This window comes from Dasypus novemcinctus, chromosome 11, assembly GCF_030445035.2.
Source record: "Dasypus novemcinctus isolate mDasNov1 chromosome 11, mDasNov1.1.hap2, whole genome shotgun sequence".
Classification (NCBI taxonomy): Eukaryota; Metazoa; Chordata; class Mammalia; order Cingulata; family Dasypodidae; genus Dasypus; species Dasypus novemcinctus.
Window position 1 is genome coordinate 10,199,699 of NC_080683.1, and position 16,107 is coordinate 10,215,805.

The window sequence follows — 16,107 nt, forward strand, 5'->3', positions numbered from 1 at the left end:
ATGAAGGCTTTTCAGATCTTTCCGTTTTCTTAACCACCCATCCTCCAATATACTCCCTGCTTTTTGTGTTCATAGCACCCTGCTCATATCATTACTATGACACTTAATATGCTATAGGTTTATTTGTATATATTTCTTTTGTTCTGGATTTTGGCTTCCTTGAGGGGAGAGGTCACTCCTGTTGTCAGTTCTGACTTGCCAATTCAAAGGCCCATGCCTGCATACAGTAAAAACTTGAGAAATGATTACTGAAATAGTGACTGTTGTCTTGGTCCTGAACAGAACAGTCATTAATTCAGGGGCCTAGATAATTAAAGAGATCAAATAATCTGAAGAGTGTTATTGTATTTATTGTTTGCGATTTTTTTTTGTAAGTGAACCTTGGGCTTTTGATTTGTTTTTTAACCTGGTAAAATTTTCCCTTAGGTTTAAAATAAGGAAGAATTTTAGAGTTAACTGATTGATTTAGCAATGAAGAGACTCCTTAGAGCAGCTATTAACAGCAGTGTAAAGGCATTCAGAAGGGAAAGAGCAATCAGAAAAGGGCCAAGAGGCCATTGAAAAGGAGATGATAGAAGGAATGAATTGTCTAGCCTTCTAGGGCCAACTTAAGTCATAGGGAATGCCATCAGGCCATAAGAAAGCATGGGCTTACATACTAGTAGCTAGCTCATCTCCTAATGTTTGCCTATGTATCTACTCTTTGCCAACGCACAGGTAGCCAATATCTGGCAGAGACACAGTAGAAGCAGAGAAAGAACATTGCTCCCCCATCTGCCAGTGTTCAATAGGAACTAGTACTTGCCCTTCCTCACTTGCCCTGACTTGTGACAACCCTCCAACCATTTGATTTTGTCAGGGGCCTGCTAGAAGTTTTGTATTTTGGGTCCTGAATGTGTAACAGAGGAGACAGACAATTAAAAATTCCCTACAAGTTAAATAATACCATAAGAAAACAGTAAGATCTAGGATTTGGTACATTCCACAGGAAAACTAACCACGACTGTTCAAAAAGTTCATGTCATTTGAATTAATAAATGAGTAAATGAACAAATGAACACTTTGAGGGATGTACTTTTCCAAATGAAGGGAGACTTAACAGGCACTTGACAGCCAAATGTAACACATGAAATTTGATTTGGACATGGATTGAATATTAGATGGCATTGCATAAGTAGTCTTAATTATCTTAGGTGTAATATTTTGGTCACGTGGGGAAATGCTTTTATTTTTAGGAGACATCTATGTTGTTCTTGGGCGAAGTATTTTGATATTTGCAATTTATTTTCAGATGGTTCAGGGAGGGAAATTTATAAATATGGGAGAGAAGCAGTATTGCACATATTAGCAATTATTGAATCTAAATGGAATTTACACAGGTACTTATTTAAGTCTTGAGTTTGGGATGAAGAAGAAACTACCCTCAGATGTCTCTAATAGCAAAGAGAGAAACAGAGAAAATAAGCAGGAGCGGGGGAGGGAGAGCAGAAATGGTACTAATCCTTAATTGCCTGACAGTTTGAGAACAACTAACATCTTTAAAATGGTTATGATATGCAACATGGCACCCTAGGCATAATTTCAAGCTAGAGTCCTCTCCATATCATATATCAAATGAAAATGACAGAATTCACCATAGTTTTTTTTTTAATATTTTATTTATTTCTCTCCCCTCTCCCCACCCCCCACCCCGTTGTCTGCTCTCTTGTGTCCATTTGCTGTGTGTTCCTCTGAATCCGCTTGCATTCTTGGCGGCATCAGCAATCTGTGTCTCTTTTTGTTGCATCATCTTGCTATGTCAGCTCTCTGTGAGTGCAGCGTCACTCATGGCCAGGCTGTACTTTTTTTTCATGTGGGGCAACTCTCCTTGCAGGGCACACTCCTTGCATGTGGGGCTCCCCTTTGCAGGGGACACTCTTGTGGGGCATGGCACTCCTTGCATGTGGCAGCACTGTGCATGGGCCAGCTCACCACACTGGCCAGGAGGCCCTGGGTTTGAACCCTGGACCTCCTATATGGAAGGACACTCTATCAGTTGAGCCACATCTGCTTCCCTCACCATAGGGTTTTAACAATCAGCATCTTCCAAAGAGTTGAAGTGCTTTCTCTGTCCATGTAATGTCCTTTTTAACATGTATGTTTTTCTAAAATTGTTCTAGAGCCTTAGAAATATAAGAAAGGAAGAGACAATCCCAGTCAAAAAAAGTAGGGATCTTTTTTTTTTTTCTTTCATGGATAATGTAGGAGTTTTTTCTCCTGAAGTCTTTCTTGGCACAGAGAAAATGCCAGGAGAGGATGAATCTAATCCTGCATATATTCTGAAAGCAAAACATGGGGAGAAACACAGAGAAGAAGTGCCTGTTTACAGATTTCTTCATGTCTAACCTTTTGCTGAGGATATAGTATTTTCTGTGGACAGAGGTTTTAGCAGCTTAAGCTCCTTTTCAGTGGTCAAAGGAGAGACAGCAGTGATGTGTGAGTGTTCATTAATTATTGCTCTTACTCATGTTAGCACAGGCTGCTGGGATCATAAATGTCAATCTGTCAGGAGTCTGTGATACATTCTAAAAAAACTGATTGAGTACCTCAAAAGCTGTCATAGAACCTGAGATTAAACAGATTCTTCTTTTTTTCTTAGAAGTGAGGAAAAGTGTGGGTGAAGGCATTAGAAGAAGGCTTCCTTCTCTTTGTTGCCACTTTGCTTCTCCCACTCTCCTATACGTGAGTATTGGCTTCTGCAGAGGACTGAGAGCTGCCTGAGATGTCTGAAGGCCAAAGTTATGGTTAGCAGCCTGGGTTTTGCAAGCTGCAAGCTGCACAGTGACAGGAGAATAAGAGAGTTTTGGGATTCAACTCCTGACAGGCCTGACACAATTTATTTGGAAATTTTCAGGAGAGAACATAAGTAATAAAGACAAGAACAGTGACAGTAAAGAACAAATGTGAATTTCTGTCACAGACAAAACAGAATTTTAAAAGAAGTAGCTCTGTTTGTTGTCTCAAGTCAAGCTTTCCAGTTAAAACTCTGTTCCTAAATTGAAAATCCTATCCCTTCTTTTCTGAGATTGACTAGAAAAGTACAATTAGAAGAAATTGTATTTTAAGATTATTTTTTAAAAGAACATTACTGGCTTCTCGGTCACAAATTAAGTAGAGGTTATCTTTAAACGTAGGGAGCTGATAGGTAAAATCTTTTTACTTAAGACTTCTCTTCCTCAATTAATCATATATTTTTCCTGATTGATTTTTCCATTGGCTAAAAGATCTGATGTGCTATCTTTCTCATTCTATTAAATATTAGCAGGGGAAGGGAGAAGGGTCTGGTGAGTACCAAGAACTGTGAACCTGGCATGGGAGTGTGGGTATATCCAGACTAGAGCATGTTCCCAAGAAAAAGCATATCTGAAAAAAATCTGCTTCATTGGCCCTTTATAAAGGACTTTAATTAGAAGTCACTCGTAATACCTTGGGCGGAAACAGTTTCAAACTTGCCACTACAGCTTCTCCTGATGCTAATGAGCATGCTCCTTGCAAGGACTTGTTTCTTCTGACAGTTAAAGCTGTGTCTAAGAGGTATTTCAGTTCTCCTTTATCTCCACATTTAATCCTAACTGCCCAAGTACAGATTCTGCAAGTAGACTGTCAAGTGTTTCCCTTTACTGTTCAGGAAATTGAAAATACCTCAGCATAATGAGGAATAATATTTGTGAGCAAAAAGTAAATAAAAGTTTAATTTAAAAAAATGGACAGTAGATGAGAGCTCCTTTAATGTTTGTCATGTTTGGGTCTTTTCTTTCTGATAGTCCTAATTGACATAAAATCTATAATTGAGTTATTTAGTTCATTATTTTGTAATTAGAATCCCTGCCCTGAACATCTGTTTCTCTTATTTAGGCAACTTACCCCATGGCACAAGGTTTCATTAAGCAATTAGCAGAGAAGATGTAAATTTCTTATGCAGACACGATGATGATCCCGCAGAATGCTATTTCATTAGTTTCTAATTAAAACACTAAGTTGACTTACGATAAAATGCCCAAGAATGATTTGCTTCACCAGTAAGTTATATTTACCAGTCACCTTCCTGGATGGTATGTGTGGAAGCTGGTAAACAGTTTAGGGAACTCATTTCCCCTCCCTCTTTGTGGTAGAGGGCATGAGGATTCTTTTACTTCTACCCAACCATTAACTGTGTGAAGGGTAAGTGGGCATATTCCAGAGCTTAAAAAGGTTTGGATCTCTTAATGTCAGGGAACAGTTCCTTATTTCTAAAAATAACACATTCTGTTTGCCGTTTTGTCTGTCTTGGTCTAGAATTGTCTAGGACAATTGTGGCTCAGATGTTCTCTATATGGATGCCTTTTGGCTTAGACAAATGGCAGGGCATTGACTCTTAGAGGACTGAGTTGGGTTCTTTTAGGATGGCCAGTGTAGTATAGCCAGAAGCTGTTCGCAGCATAAGAAATCTCCCTTAGAACCCATTATTCCAGGAATGTCCCATGCCTACTTCTAACCAGAACAGATAGTTCAGTAATTTTTTTTATATAATGTGGAATGGATAAAGGAAAACTTCAGTATGTGACCATGTAGATTTATTTCCTAGGATTGTTATTGAATACTGATTTATCAGATAAGATGAGGAATTGGAGGATAAGAAATTAGAATTGGACTAGTCTCCTAACTTTTTGTGCATCCCATTAAATAGGTTTTTGGTGATAACTGATGATTATGAGTACATAAATACAAATGCTATTTCCCAATGATACATTAAAATATTTTCTTAATATATCACTCCTTTGCTTATTTGAAAATAGTTATTGGTAGCATTATCACACTGAAATTAAATTGATTTATTCTTTCAGAAAAGGTTTGCTTAGGAAATAGGTGGGTACCATGCAAGTAGGTGGCATAGTTGAAGAATTTGGGACAGACTCATGGAAAAATGCTTTGAATATGAACTCTGCATTTCCAAACACACTCTCGGTTCTGTTAGCTAGTGGTATGAACGAAAGAGGTTCAGGGTCTGAGCAGTCCTCTTTTACCTTAGAGGTATGTGCTGGCATCACGTTAGGATCGGAGGATTTTAACAGTACTAATAGTGACGAGAGTTCAGCTGCCTATGGGGAACCCTCCTGCCCTCCCTACCCCCCTGGTAGAAGGATTATGTCTTATAAGGGTACTCCAAATTTAAGACCTCATCTCAGAACAAATATTGTTTTTTGTTACGGCTTTTACTCTAGAATTTTTTTCTTCTTGTTACCAAAAAAAAAAGTATATCTAAATAGGGTTATTAATACAAACAGTGCCATGGCTGGTTTGTAAAGCAGGACCCCCTAGAGAGCAATGTGGCTCACACAAGGAGAATTCCTTTTGGCTGGCTGCTTCGTAATCATTTACATTTAGATTGTTGCTCTTGTAGAGGAAGGAGGAGGAGGCCTAGCTTGTCTGTGGCTGCCTCAAGTCACCACATTTACTGGGTCTGGACAGCTTTACTTGGCAGAGCTGGGAGATAGGCTCAACTTGATTTAAATTGTTTTCATCAAAGGCCTTGTTTAGTTAGTTCATACTGGAGGAAAGTATCATGTAGGACTGGAAGAATTAAATGAGATGAAAAATGAAGTTTGCAGTTGCTAAGAATGGTGCGTGCTCTCTCTCTGTCAGTACACAATGCGATGGGCCTGGGGAACTGTAAGCAACTGCCCTTGCATCACTGTTGGGGCCTATGGATGTGCTTGGGGAAGTGCAACATCTTCCCTACACAAAGGAGGACAGGAAAACAGCCTTCACTAAAACACATCCAACAGGGTGCAGATTATCATTGCAGCCACTTTAAGTAGAAAATCAGGATTGCCTAGAAAAAGATTCATTCATTCATTCAAGAAATATTTATTGAGTTGTAGGCAGTAAATGAAGCAGGTGACACTTTCTTCCCTCCTGGTGCTTGCATTCTCCTGGAGAATATTGTTGAAACATAAGTAGTGTGGAGGAATATAAAGCAGGCAGAGGAGCAGAGGAAGCAATGTGTTAGAGGGATGGGAGGGAGTGGTGGTCTAGATTGGAAGGTCAGAGAAGAAGTCCTCATTGGACGTGTGATTTTGGAGCAAAGACATAAAAGATGAAATCTCATCTAGATCTGGGTGAAGAGGGAACAGAAGGTGCAAATGTCCTAAGTCAAGAGACAATGAGGAGGATGCTAGTGTGGATAGAGCAGAGGGGGAATGTTGTAGAAGTTGAGGTAAGAGAGATTGGGGGTGGGGGTGGAGTGCAAATCATGCAGGGACTTTTGAGGGTCATAGTATTTGGACTTTTATTCTGTGATGGGGAGCTAGTTACTGGAAGGTTTTGAACAGATATGTGACAACTTGATTTTTAATGGGGGCTGCCAAGAGATCGGACTGTAGGGGGAAGGGGGAAGCAGGGAGACCAGTTAAGAAGCTTTTATTCTAGGCTGGATGAGCTAGTGATGGCTTGAACCAGGGTAGTTAGCGGAGGAAGTGTTGAGAAATGGAGGAATCTGGATTTATTTTGAAGTTGAGGAGATTCCCTTTCAGGGGTGGATTAGCACAAAACCACTTTGAAATTTCAGTGCATCGTTGGTTAATCAGAGATGCATTCGCAGTATACAGAGCTCCCGAATCCTGCTTTTTCTTTTGGGGCGGGGGGAGTTCATAAGATTTATTTGTAGCCTGCTTGTGATGTGAACTTTTTGCTTTTAGTTATTTTTACAAAGTTTTGGAAAACACAAGTGTCACACTCTATACCTCCTATTACTGGCCACCCCTAGGGTTTGTGGAGTCAGGTGCTGCCTAATACTGTCCCAAATTGGAGCTTGCTTGGGAACAAGCAGATACGTCTTCACTTCTGAATAAATTTTCCATTTTAGAACCTGATTTTTATGTATTTAGTTTGTGTTTGGGAACAGAAACATTGGTATTTTTTTTTCTTCTTTATTTTAAGTGTTACATTAAAAAAAATGAGGTCCCCATATACCCCCCCTCCCACCCACCCCAACATTAGTATTTTTATAGATTATGGATCACTCATCATACACTGGCTTTGCATGAGGAATTGTCCTGACCATGATAGTGTAGATAAATGTTAGACATAGTCCCTTCTCTAAAGAGTTATAGTCTACTTGAGGATAAGCCAATAACCAAGAAGAGGTAAACAACCACTGTGAGCAGTAAGCAGCTAGGCGCCTGTGAACAACATAGAAATGGTTTTGCTGAGCCACCCCCACCCTCCTCTCCAAGTTCAGGCCTAATTTGTTAGAAATCAGATCTAAAGGCACACACTTGTCACAGTTTGTGCAGTATAAACCAGGGGATTCAGACTTGTTCTCTTGCTCACACAGATCCAGTTCCTAGAAAAGGGCAGCAGCCCATTTGGGAGAGTGCCTGGCAGTACATTAATCAGCTGTGCTTGCCAGGCCAAGCACTAACCCTGATCCCCAAATATGTTGTTTTGGTCAGATTCACAGTCTGAGAATGAGGCTTCACCAGCGAAACGACCACGACTACTGGAGACTACCGAACGGTCCGAGGAAACCAGTCGCTCTAAACAGAAGAGTCGACGCCGGTGCTACCAGTGCCAAACCAAACTGGAGCTGGTGCAGCAGGAATTGGGATCATGTCGCTGTGGTAAGCATCTCACGCAGTGGCATGATGGTGATTGTGTCCTTGACAACCTGACATAGCTTTGTAATTTATTCCTAAGAGGCTGAAGTCCTTTATTCTTCTCCTGAATACCTCACTGCAAAGCTGTAGGTTTGGAACTTGAGAAATCTAGAGTAGACAATTCTTGCTTCTAAAAACCCTTTATTTCTGCTCAGACATACAAAAAGGCAAAAACAGATCCATAACAACTTTTATACATATTTCTTTAGAGTTACATTGTCACTGGTTACTGGTTTTAAGTTTCTGTACTGCCTTTTATTCTGGTGCCTTCCCATTGATGACTTATGTAGAAATTAGCCAAACTCTGGGATAGGTACCATAAAATTCAGATAGTAAATTAACTTGGAATCAGCTTTTTTACTATTTATAATAAATGAAAGTTATCCTTTAGATCCCTTTTGAATTGAAATTTGAATAGAAATTTATTTTCTTTGAACTTTAATTCAGTCAGTTGACACTTATTTAGAAAGAGCTTTAAAGTAGCCTTTCTTTCTGTATTCTCCAGTGTAATACCAACTCTTAGAATTGCTGCACAGAGATGTATTTTAAAAATCTAATGCTTATCCACAGCAGAACAAAACTTAGACCAACCTTTCCCCTCTCCTTGACCATAGACCATATCACATAAGTTAAAAATTGTGTAGCTACATTATTTTAGGCTGACTTAGAGTTTTCCTGTCCCCGTTTCTATTTCTTGAATTTAAAGCATAGTCTCGTACAGTTCTATGAGGCAGAGACATCATCAGGCAGACATTGAAGCCTGACCGTAGCCTCTGAGAATCCTGAACACTTTGTCCTGAGGAGTCAGCTGTGGAAGCCCCCTTTTGCCTCTGGGTTAGCTGTAGATAACCTATAAATACTGTTACTGGCAGTCAAGACTAGATAATCTAGTTCACTCAGCAGTTATAAAGTTGCAGTCACTGAAGTTCCTTTATCTTCTGAAGGGACAGCATTTGCTGCTCCTATCCTTGAATAATCTGCCCTGTTAGAAATGAGAAGGAAAGGAGGGAGTATCCGCTTCTCAGGGAAACTAAGTTGGAACCCCTGTTCCTGTCATGACCAGGTATCTATTTGTTACACACACTTGTGTGTATGGGTACTCAAGAAAATTAGAAGTTTATATTCAACTTCAGAAACAGATACTAGCATAGGGAGTCCAGGTGTCACCCAGAAGTTTTTACTCTTTTAATTTGGCATTTAGTTCTACTACTAAATGCTTATGGCAGAGTGGAAAGAGGATTAAGAGGTGGGAGATAAGCTGTTTGCAGAGTTTTCAGACTTCATTTGTATTTGTGCATGTACATCGACCAGGTGAACCCAGAACCTTATTCTTAGACTTTGTTTGAGTAGAACCCTGCCAGGTAATTTAGAATTCTTGGTGAGGTGGGATAGAAATATTATGCTTAGCCAAGGAAACTCTGGGATCTGATGGCTAAGCAACCCTGCCTCAGACTGCAGGATTTGTCTAATCCTTTGAGGTTCACAAATTCTTACTTTAGTCTTCCCGTGAGCCATTGGGGATTTTAGCAGTTCACTCTGTTACCTTTGTTGTGAATCCTCCCCGAATGCTTTGCCTGTTGATTTTGTAATGCGGGCTTTTGGTTGTTCCTAAATTAGAATTGTGGGATTTTCCATTACCTAATGTTCTTGTTTCCATCTTGAGAGTAACTGAATCCTGGGTATTAACATAGGATTTGCCATAGTGAATCAAGCAATTGGTCCATCAGGTATCTGTCTTACCTCTAGCAGTGGCTAATACCTCCTCTCCTTGTCAGGCAAGTGGTGAGAATTCTCACTTTAGCACTGAGAGATCCAGAGGTATTTTAACCAAGTCTCCAAGTTTACCCTTCCAGCTTCAATGCAAACCACCCAGTTTCCTAGGGTCTTAAGCACCCAGCTGAAAGAATCTAGAGACACATGTTAGGTGACTTCATGTGCTCCGAAGTGGATCTAACTTGACTGTCTCTGCTAAGTGCAGATTATTCTACTGTGTTCTTCACCCACCTGGGGAGGAAGCTGGATTTCTAGACACTTACTACATTGGCTTTGCTACAGATATACATTCTTTTTAAATGATACAACATGTTGTTCTTTGACTTGTGCCCAATTTTTAGGGTCTGCTTTTAGGAGATTTGACTTTCCTTACCGGGGAAGATAAGAAAGTCCTGAGCTTTCTATAGTCGATTCACATGTAAGCTTCATAGAGCTGGCACTTCCTCTGAAAGCATTATACCTATGTACCCAGAAAAATGACTGAGTCAACTGCCACATTTTAAAAGACGGCAGAGAGCAAGGGGAGCTTACACCTCTGGGACTGTCTTGTGTTCCTCCTGCCTGTCTGTTTAGATGTCTAGGACAGGGTGAGTTGTGTAGCCTGTTTCCTTGAGGATGCACAAAGTGTTGGAGAGACATTTACTGGCCTAAAAGGTTTTTTTTGGGGGGGTGGAGTCAGGGGGGGAGTGGCACAGTAATTTACTACTGAAAGACTCAGGAAGATAGTTTGAACTCAAACAGAATACTTCTCCACTGCAGAAAACCTTTTTAGAATAAATAAATAAATATCTAGGATCTTTTTTTCCATTCTCCTTCCACTCTGTATAGGTTATTAACTGCTGACAAGAAATTCACATCTCATAAATAATGCTTAAGAGCTATTGCTATATAAATTGAATGTGTTATGAATTGTGATGGACCTTTTTGTAGCATTCGATGCCTAAAGCAGGAAGAACAGAGGATGTCATTTTCATTAATTTCTAATGAGGTGTCAATTAAAGGCAGGACGAGCCTCCAAAGGGAAGAGTGGCCAAGCTCCCTTGAATCTTCCGCCCCGGGGCTGTCATCCAACTGCTGTCAGTGAAGCCTTCTCTAAAAATTCCATTAAGTTACAGTCTCATCGAGAGCACACACAGACACATTCAGCTCTCCTTTGATCTTCAAAAGAGCAATTTGTTAGGCGAGTTCTGAGCCTTCTCACATAGGGAACAGCTAGAGGTGATAGGAATTGTTAATTGCCAAGACACTCCATGGGCTTTCAATATGGTGGTGAATTTTGAAGATGAATTCCCCTATTCCTCACTGTGACTGGAAAACCTTTATATCAGCAATACCAAAGTAACACCCATTTCCTGTGAAATCTTTCAGGGCGCCAATTAGAAAAGGCATGTGGTGAGGCTGGGATAATATTCTGTATCCTAGAGTATCTTCAGTGGTTTAACTTCTCAAAATAGAAAACAGTTGCATAAAAATGGATTTGTTTCATTTTCTACTCAGTAGGCAAATTAATCAGTGCGTTCTCATTGCAGGAGCCTTGCTCTCCCCAAATGCCCCCTAGAGGATGTCTCCTTAAATCTGGCCATCCTCATCAGATCTGGGCCACATCAAAGCCACATGAATGCTGTTTTCTAAGCAGATCTTGCATGGTACATGTAGAACAAACCTCTTAGTCACTGTGCATTGCTTCCCAGAACCACAGAATTAATTTTTAAGTACCAGTCTAAGACCTTGCATAAGTTGCTGCATATTTTCAATTGACAGTGACTTAAATTGTAAGCAGATAACATTCCTTTTTGGGACAACAGTACTTTTACTATCCTCCTGAGTAATCTGACGTCTTTTAATGCTTCAAAATAAATTTTCTACTCAGTTTAAAATTCAGAATGATGCTTTAGCTGGAGCCTTTGTGGAGCCTTTGGAGTAGTTTATCATCTCCAGGTGCCTCAGTAATCATTTCTTCCTTATCACTCACTGTTAAACCAAATTCAGCAAGCCTTTCTTGAGATAAGACAAAGCACAAACATTTTGCTAGGTTTTGTGAGGAATATAGATGAATACTACTCCTCTAGCAGCTCATAGTCAGTGCTTCTCTGCATTGGTATCGGATCACCTGGAGGGTGTGCTAAAACACAGATTGCTGCGTCCCACCTCCCAGAGATTCTGATTGAGTTGGTCTGTAGTGAGTCCAAGAATGTGCCTTCCTAGCAAGTTCCCAGGTATTGCTGATACTGTTGGTCCAGGGACTACATTTTGAGAACCATTGTGCTAGGGAGTTCTCAATCCTGGGAAGCTTTTTAAAAGCAGAATGTGTAGGCCCCACCCTAAACAAGTACTTCAGAACCCCCCATCCCCACCCCAGGTATTATTTTTAAGTTTTCATTTGGAAATCTATTTTTTTAACCTGAATCATTTGAGCATAAGTTGCAAACATCATAACCCTTTACCCCTATGTATTTCAGTACATGTTTCCTAAGAATGGGAATATTATTTGATATTACGAATGCAGCATAGTTATTAAGTCTGTCTGTATTCTACTTATTTTCAGTTGATTCAATAATATCCTCTGTAAAAGCCTCCCCCCTCACCCCAATCTAGGATCCAGTCCATATCAGGTATTGCATTGAAGTGTCATGTCTCTAGATTCTTTTCATTTGGAAAATTTTCACAGCCTTTCTTTATCTTGTATGATATTTACGTTTTTGAAGAATTCAGCTCCTCTACCCCTTCCCCAAACACACACTTTTTTTCTTTCTTTCTTTCTTTTTTTTTTTTTAACAGAATACTCATCATTTTGTATTTGTTTGGTGTTTCTTCGTGTTTAGATTCAGGTTATATATTCCTGGCCAGAATGATGATGTTATGTCCTTAGAATTTCACACAGAAAACCTAGAGCTCCATCAGTCCCTCATTGCTGATGTTAATTTTGATCACCCACCAGGTGTTGTCTGAATTCTCCATTGTAGTTCCTGTTTTTTCCTTGCAACTAATAAGGAATCTGTGGGGAAGACATACGCAAATATCCTACTTATCAAAATTTCTGCCTAGATTTAATATCCATTGATGATTCTTGCCTGAACTAATCTTTATTTCGATGATTGCAGAATAGTGTTCTTTACATTTTCCTTTTAGTACTCAGCATTATCTTGTAAGTGGAAGCCCTCTAATCTCCCCCATTTATTTATTTATTCATTCTTTCATTCACTCACATGCCCACATATGCATTTCTTTATTATTGGTATGGATTCATGGACTATTATTCTTTTTCCCACTGGTTTATAATTCATTATTGTATGTAATTATTTTGTTGCTCAGATTGTCCCAGATTTGGCTTTTGGAAAATACCTTCAGCCTAGCTTCTGTGTCCTTGTGACATGTTCCTTTTCCCTTTTCCTTTATTTTCTTTTCCTTACTGTCTTATATAACAACATTTTGTACTTGCCCCAGTCTTGGAATCAGCCATTTCTCCAAGCATCCCCAATGTGTGGCCAAAGTGTAGGGATTTATTGGATGTGAGAGGAAGGCAGACCACATGCATAAATAACTGGCACCCAGGGCTGCCTACCATAAGAGTTTTACTGAAGTACATGCCATTTGTTATTGAGATACAGGGAGGAAGAGATTAATACCAAGTAGAAGAATCTAGAAAGGCTTCTTGGAACATTGCCTTCTCACAGTTTGCCCTAGAAGATATGCTTCTATAATTGGAACTTTAAAGGAAGAGTGGGACTTAGGTAGACGTGGAAGAGAGAGTGCTTAGACAAAGTTGGCATTCTGGTTGGAGGCTTGGAGTCAGATTGGGAGAGATTGCTGAAAGTGAGGAAAGGGATTCCAGATTTCAGAATGAGGAGTTTGAATGTTGTTTTGCAGCAAGAAGACTTGAGAAGTTTTGAACAGGATCAACATGATCTAATTTGACTGGGAACAAATGAAAGAAAACCAGGAAGGCCAGGGAGCCTATTGGATCTTTTCAGGGCTGTATGTTACCTGTGACTCAAAAGAAGAAGGCAGGTATCCTGCCTGTGCTCCCCAAAGCAAAAGTCCTTTAATGAGATTCAGTGTATGTATGAGAGATGAAGGTAATTGGAAACCCTGAGAAAATTTTCTTCCTTGGGTACTCTTCCTTTCATTCCCACTATACTTTTCCCTAAACAAGAGAGCAGTATTTATACTTCCCATTCAATCTTTAATATATATGAGTTCTAGTCTAAAACCAAAGCGATTTGCTCCATTCTCCCTGATGCCTCCTAACCACTGATCTGCTTTCTGTTCCTGTAGTTTTGCCTTTTTTAGAATTTAATATCAATGGATTATTACAGTGTACTGTCTTTTGTGTCTAGGTTCTTTTACTTAATATGTTGTTTTTGAAAATCATCCATGCCAGTACATATCAGTAATTCATTCCTCTTTATTGCCGAATAATATTTCTGTGGGTGGCTTTTACCATTTTACATTCCCACCAGTAGTGTATTAGGGTTCCAGTTTCTCCATGTCCTTGCCAACACTTAATGTTGACCATCTTTTTTATTTCAGCTATCCTAGTAGGTGTGTGATAGTATCTCCTTGTGGTATATTGATTTTAATTTCCCTAATGACTAGTGATGTTGAACATCTTTTTCATATACTTATTGGCTGCTGCTGTATCTTCTTTTATGTAGGGCCTGTCCATACTTTAAATATTTTGACCATTTTTAAAAAGCATTCACAGAGATGTTGTCTTAGCAATATGAAGTATTCTGATCCATAAATATGCTTCTCTCCATTTTTTTAGGTCTTCTTTAATTTCTCTTAGCAGTGTTTTGTTCTTTTCAGTGTACATCTTTTGTTAAATTTATTCCTACTTTTTTTTATGTTACTATGAATGAATGGAATTTTTAGATTTTTCAGATTGTTCTTTCCTTCCACATAGAAATACAATTGAATTTTTGTATATGATCTTTGTCCTTCGACCTTGCTAAAGTCATGTCTTAGTTCTAGATTTCTTAAGGTTTTCTCTGTACACAGTCATGTCACCTGCAAATAAAGATCATTTTATTTCTTTTCAATCTGTATGCCTTTATTTCTTTTCCTTGCCTTATTGCACTGGCTGGGACCTCCAGCACAGTGTTGAATAGAAATGTTGAGATGAGAGTAGGTGTCTTTGTGTTTTCCTTGATCCCAAGTAGAAAGCATTCAGTCTTTTACCATTAAGTATAATTTAGTTGGAACTTTTCAGAGCTGACTCCCGTTCCCCAAACCTGCCCTACCCTCAGCAAGTTGTTTTTTTTGTTTTTTTTTTTAAGATTTATGTATTTTATTTCTCTTTCCTTCCCCCTCCCCCCATTGTCTGTTCTCTGTGTCTATTTGCTGTGTGTTCTTCTTTGTCTGCTTCTGTTGTCAGCAGCATGAGAATCTGTTTCTTTTTGTTGCGTCATCTTGTTGTGTCAGCTCTCTATGTATGTGGCACCATTCCTGGGCAGGCTGAATTTTCTTTCGTGCTGGGTGGCTCTCCTTATGGGGTGCACTCCTTGCGCGTAGGGGTGGGGACACCCCTGCGTGGCACGGCACTCTTTGCGCGCATCAGCACTGCGCATGGGCCAGCTCCACACAGGTCAGGGAAGCCCAGGGTTTGAACTGTGGACCTCCCGTGTGGCGGACAGATGCCCTAACCACTGGGCCAAGTTCACTTCCCACCCCCAGCAAGTTTTAATAGTTGTGCCTAATGAATACATTCTAGGGAAACATGAGAAATGTTCAAATACATCCTCCATAGTAAGCTACCCTGTGGCTTGAAAAAGGTCAACAAAACTATGATTTAAAGAGCTTTAACATCCCATTGATTGATTTCTGTTTAGAGTTGAAACATTCCCTTTGTTCATAGTCATATGTAGTATGTCTGTCTAGTATAGTGATAAGCCTGTGACTTGAGAATGGTCCTCTTTTCCCCCAAACCAGCATCACAGCAGACACCCAAAATTCAATTCCAGGTTATTCTTACTAGAGATAATGAAAGCAGACCACATTGAGAAATGCTTGGAAATACTTTGCTTGAATTAAATGCTGTTACTGCAAGACAAATTCACAGAAATCTAAGGATAGATAATAGAATCATATACCACCAGGATTATAAGGCACCTTAGCAATCAGTTAGCCCAAACCTGTATTTTATAAACAAGGAAAACTAAGATCCAGAAAGGCGAAATTTTAAAGAAATTTTATTTCTTTCAAATTGGTAACAAATTGCTCCCAAAGGGATGTCCTTTTCGTAGCCTTTAATGAAGAAAGCTAATTTGGTTTGGTACATTGTATACAGATATCTCCAAAACTAGACATTCTTTGTTCCTAATTGATTTTTATTTTATTATTTTTTTTTTTTAATGTACTGGGGCCCAGGATTGAACCCTGGACTTTGTATGTGGAAAGCCCACTAAGCCACATCAGCTCCCCTGAGTTGGTTTTATTGTTTGTTTGCTTGTTGGTTTTTGTCTTTAGGAGGCACCGGGAACCAAACCCAGGACCTCCCATGTAGAAATCAGGCACACAACTGCTTGAGCTACATGTGCTCCCCCTAATTGACTCTTACTGTCATTCCATCTTTAGCAGTACGGTCCTCACAGCAGCACTTCAGAGTCCCTGGATAGAGAGGCTCCTTCTCTAGAAAGTAAAACTGCAGGTTCCCCAA

At 39.6% G+C, this 16,107-nt stretch overlaps 1 protein-coding gene across 2 annotated transcripts in view; it reads left to right on the forward strand.

Moving 5' to 3' along the window:
* Positions 1-16,107, forward strand: part of ZFAND3 (zinc finger AN1-type containing 3) — a 391,008-nt gene that overhangs the window by 355,601 nt on the left and 19,300 nt on the right. For both annotated transcript variants that reach the window (XM_058306672.2, XM_058306673.2), the window contains one exon: positions 7,473-7,640. In XM_058306672.2, coding sequence (XP_058162655.1) covers positions 7,473-7,640 — 168 coding nt within the window. The remainder of the gene's footprint in view (positions 1-7,472; positions 7,641-16,107) is intronic.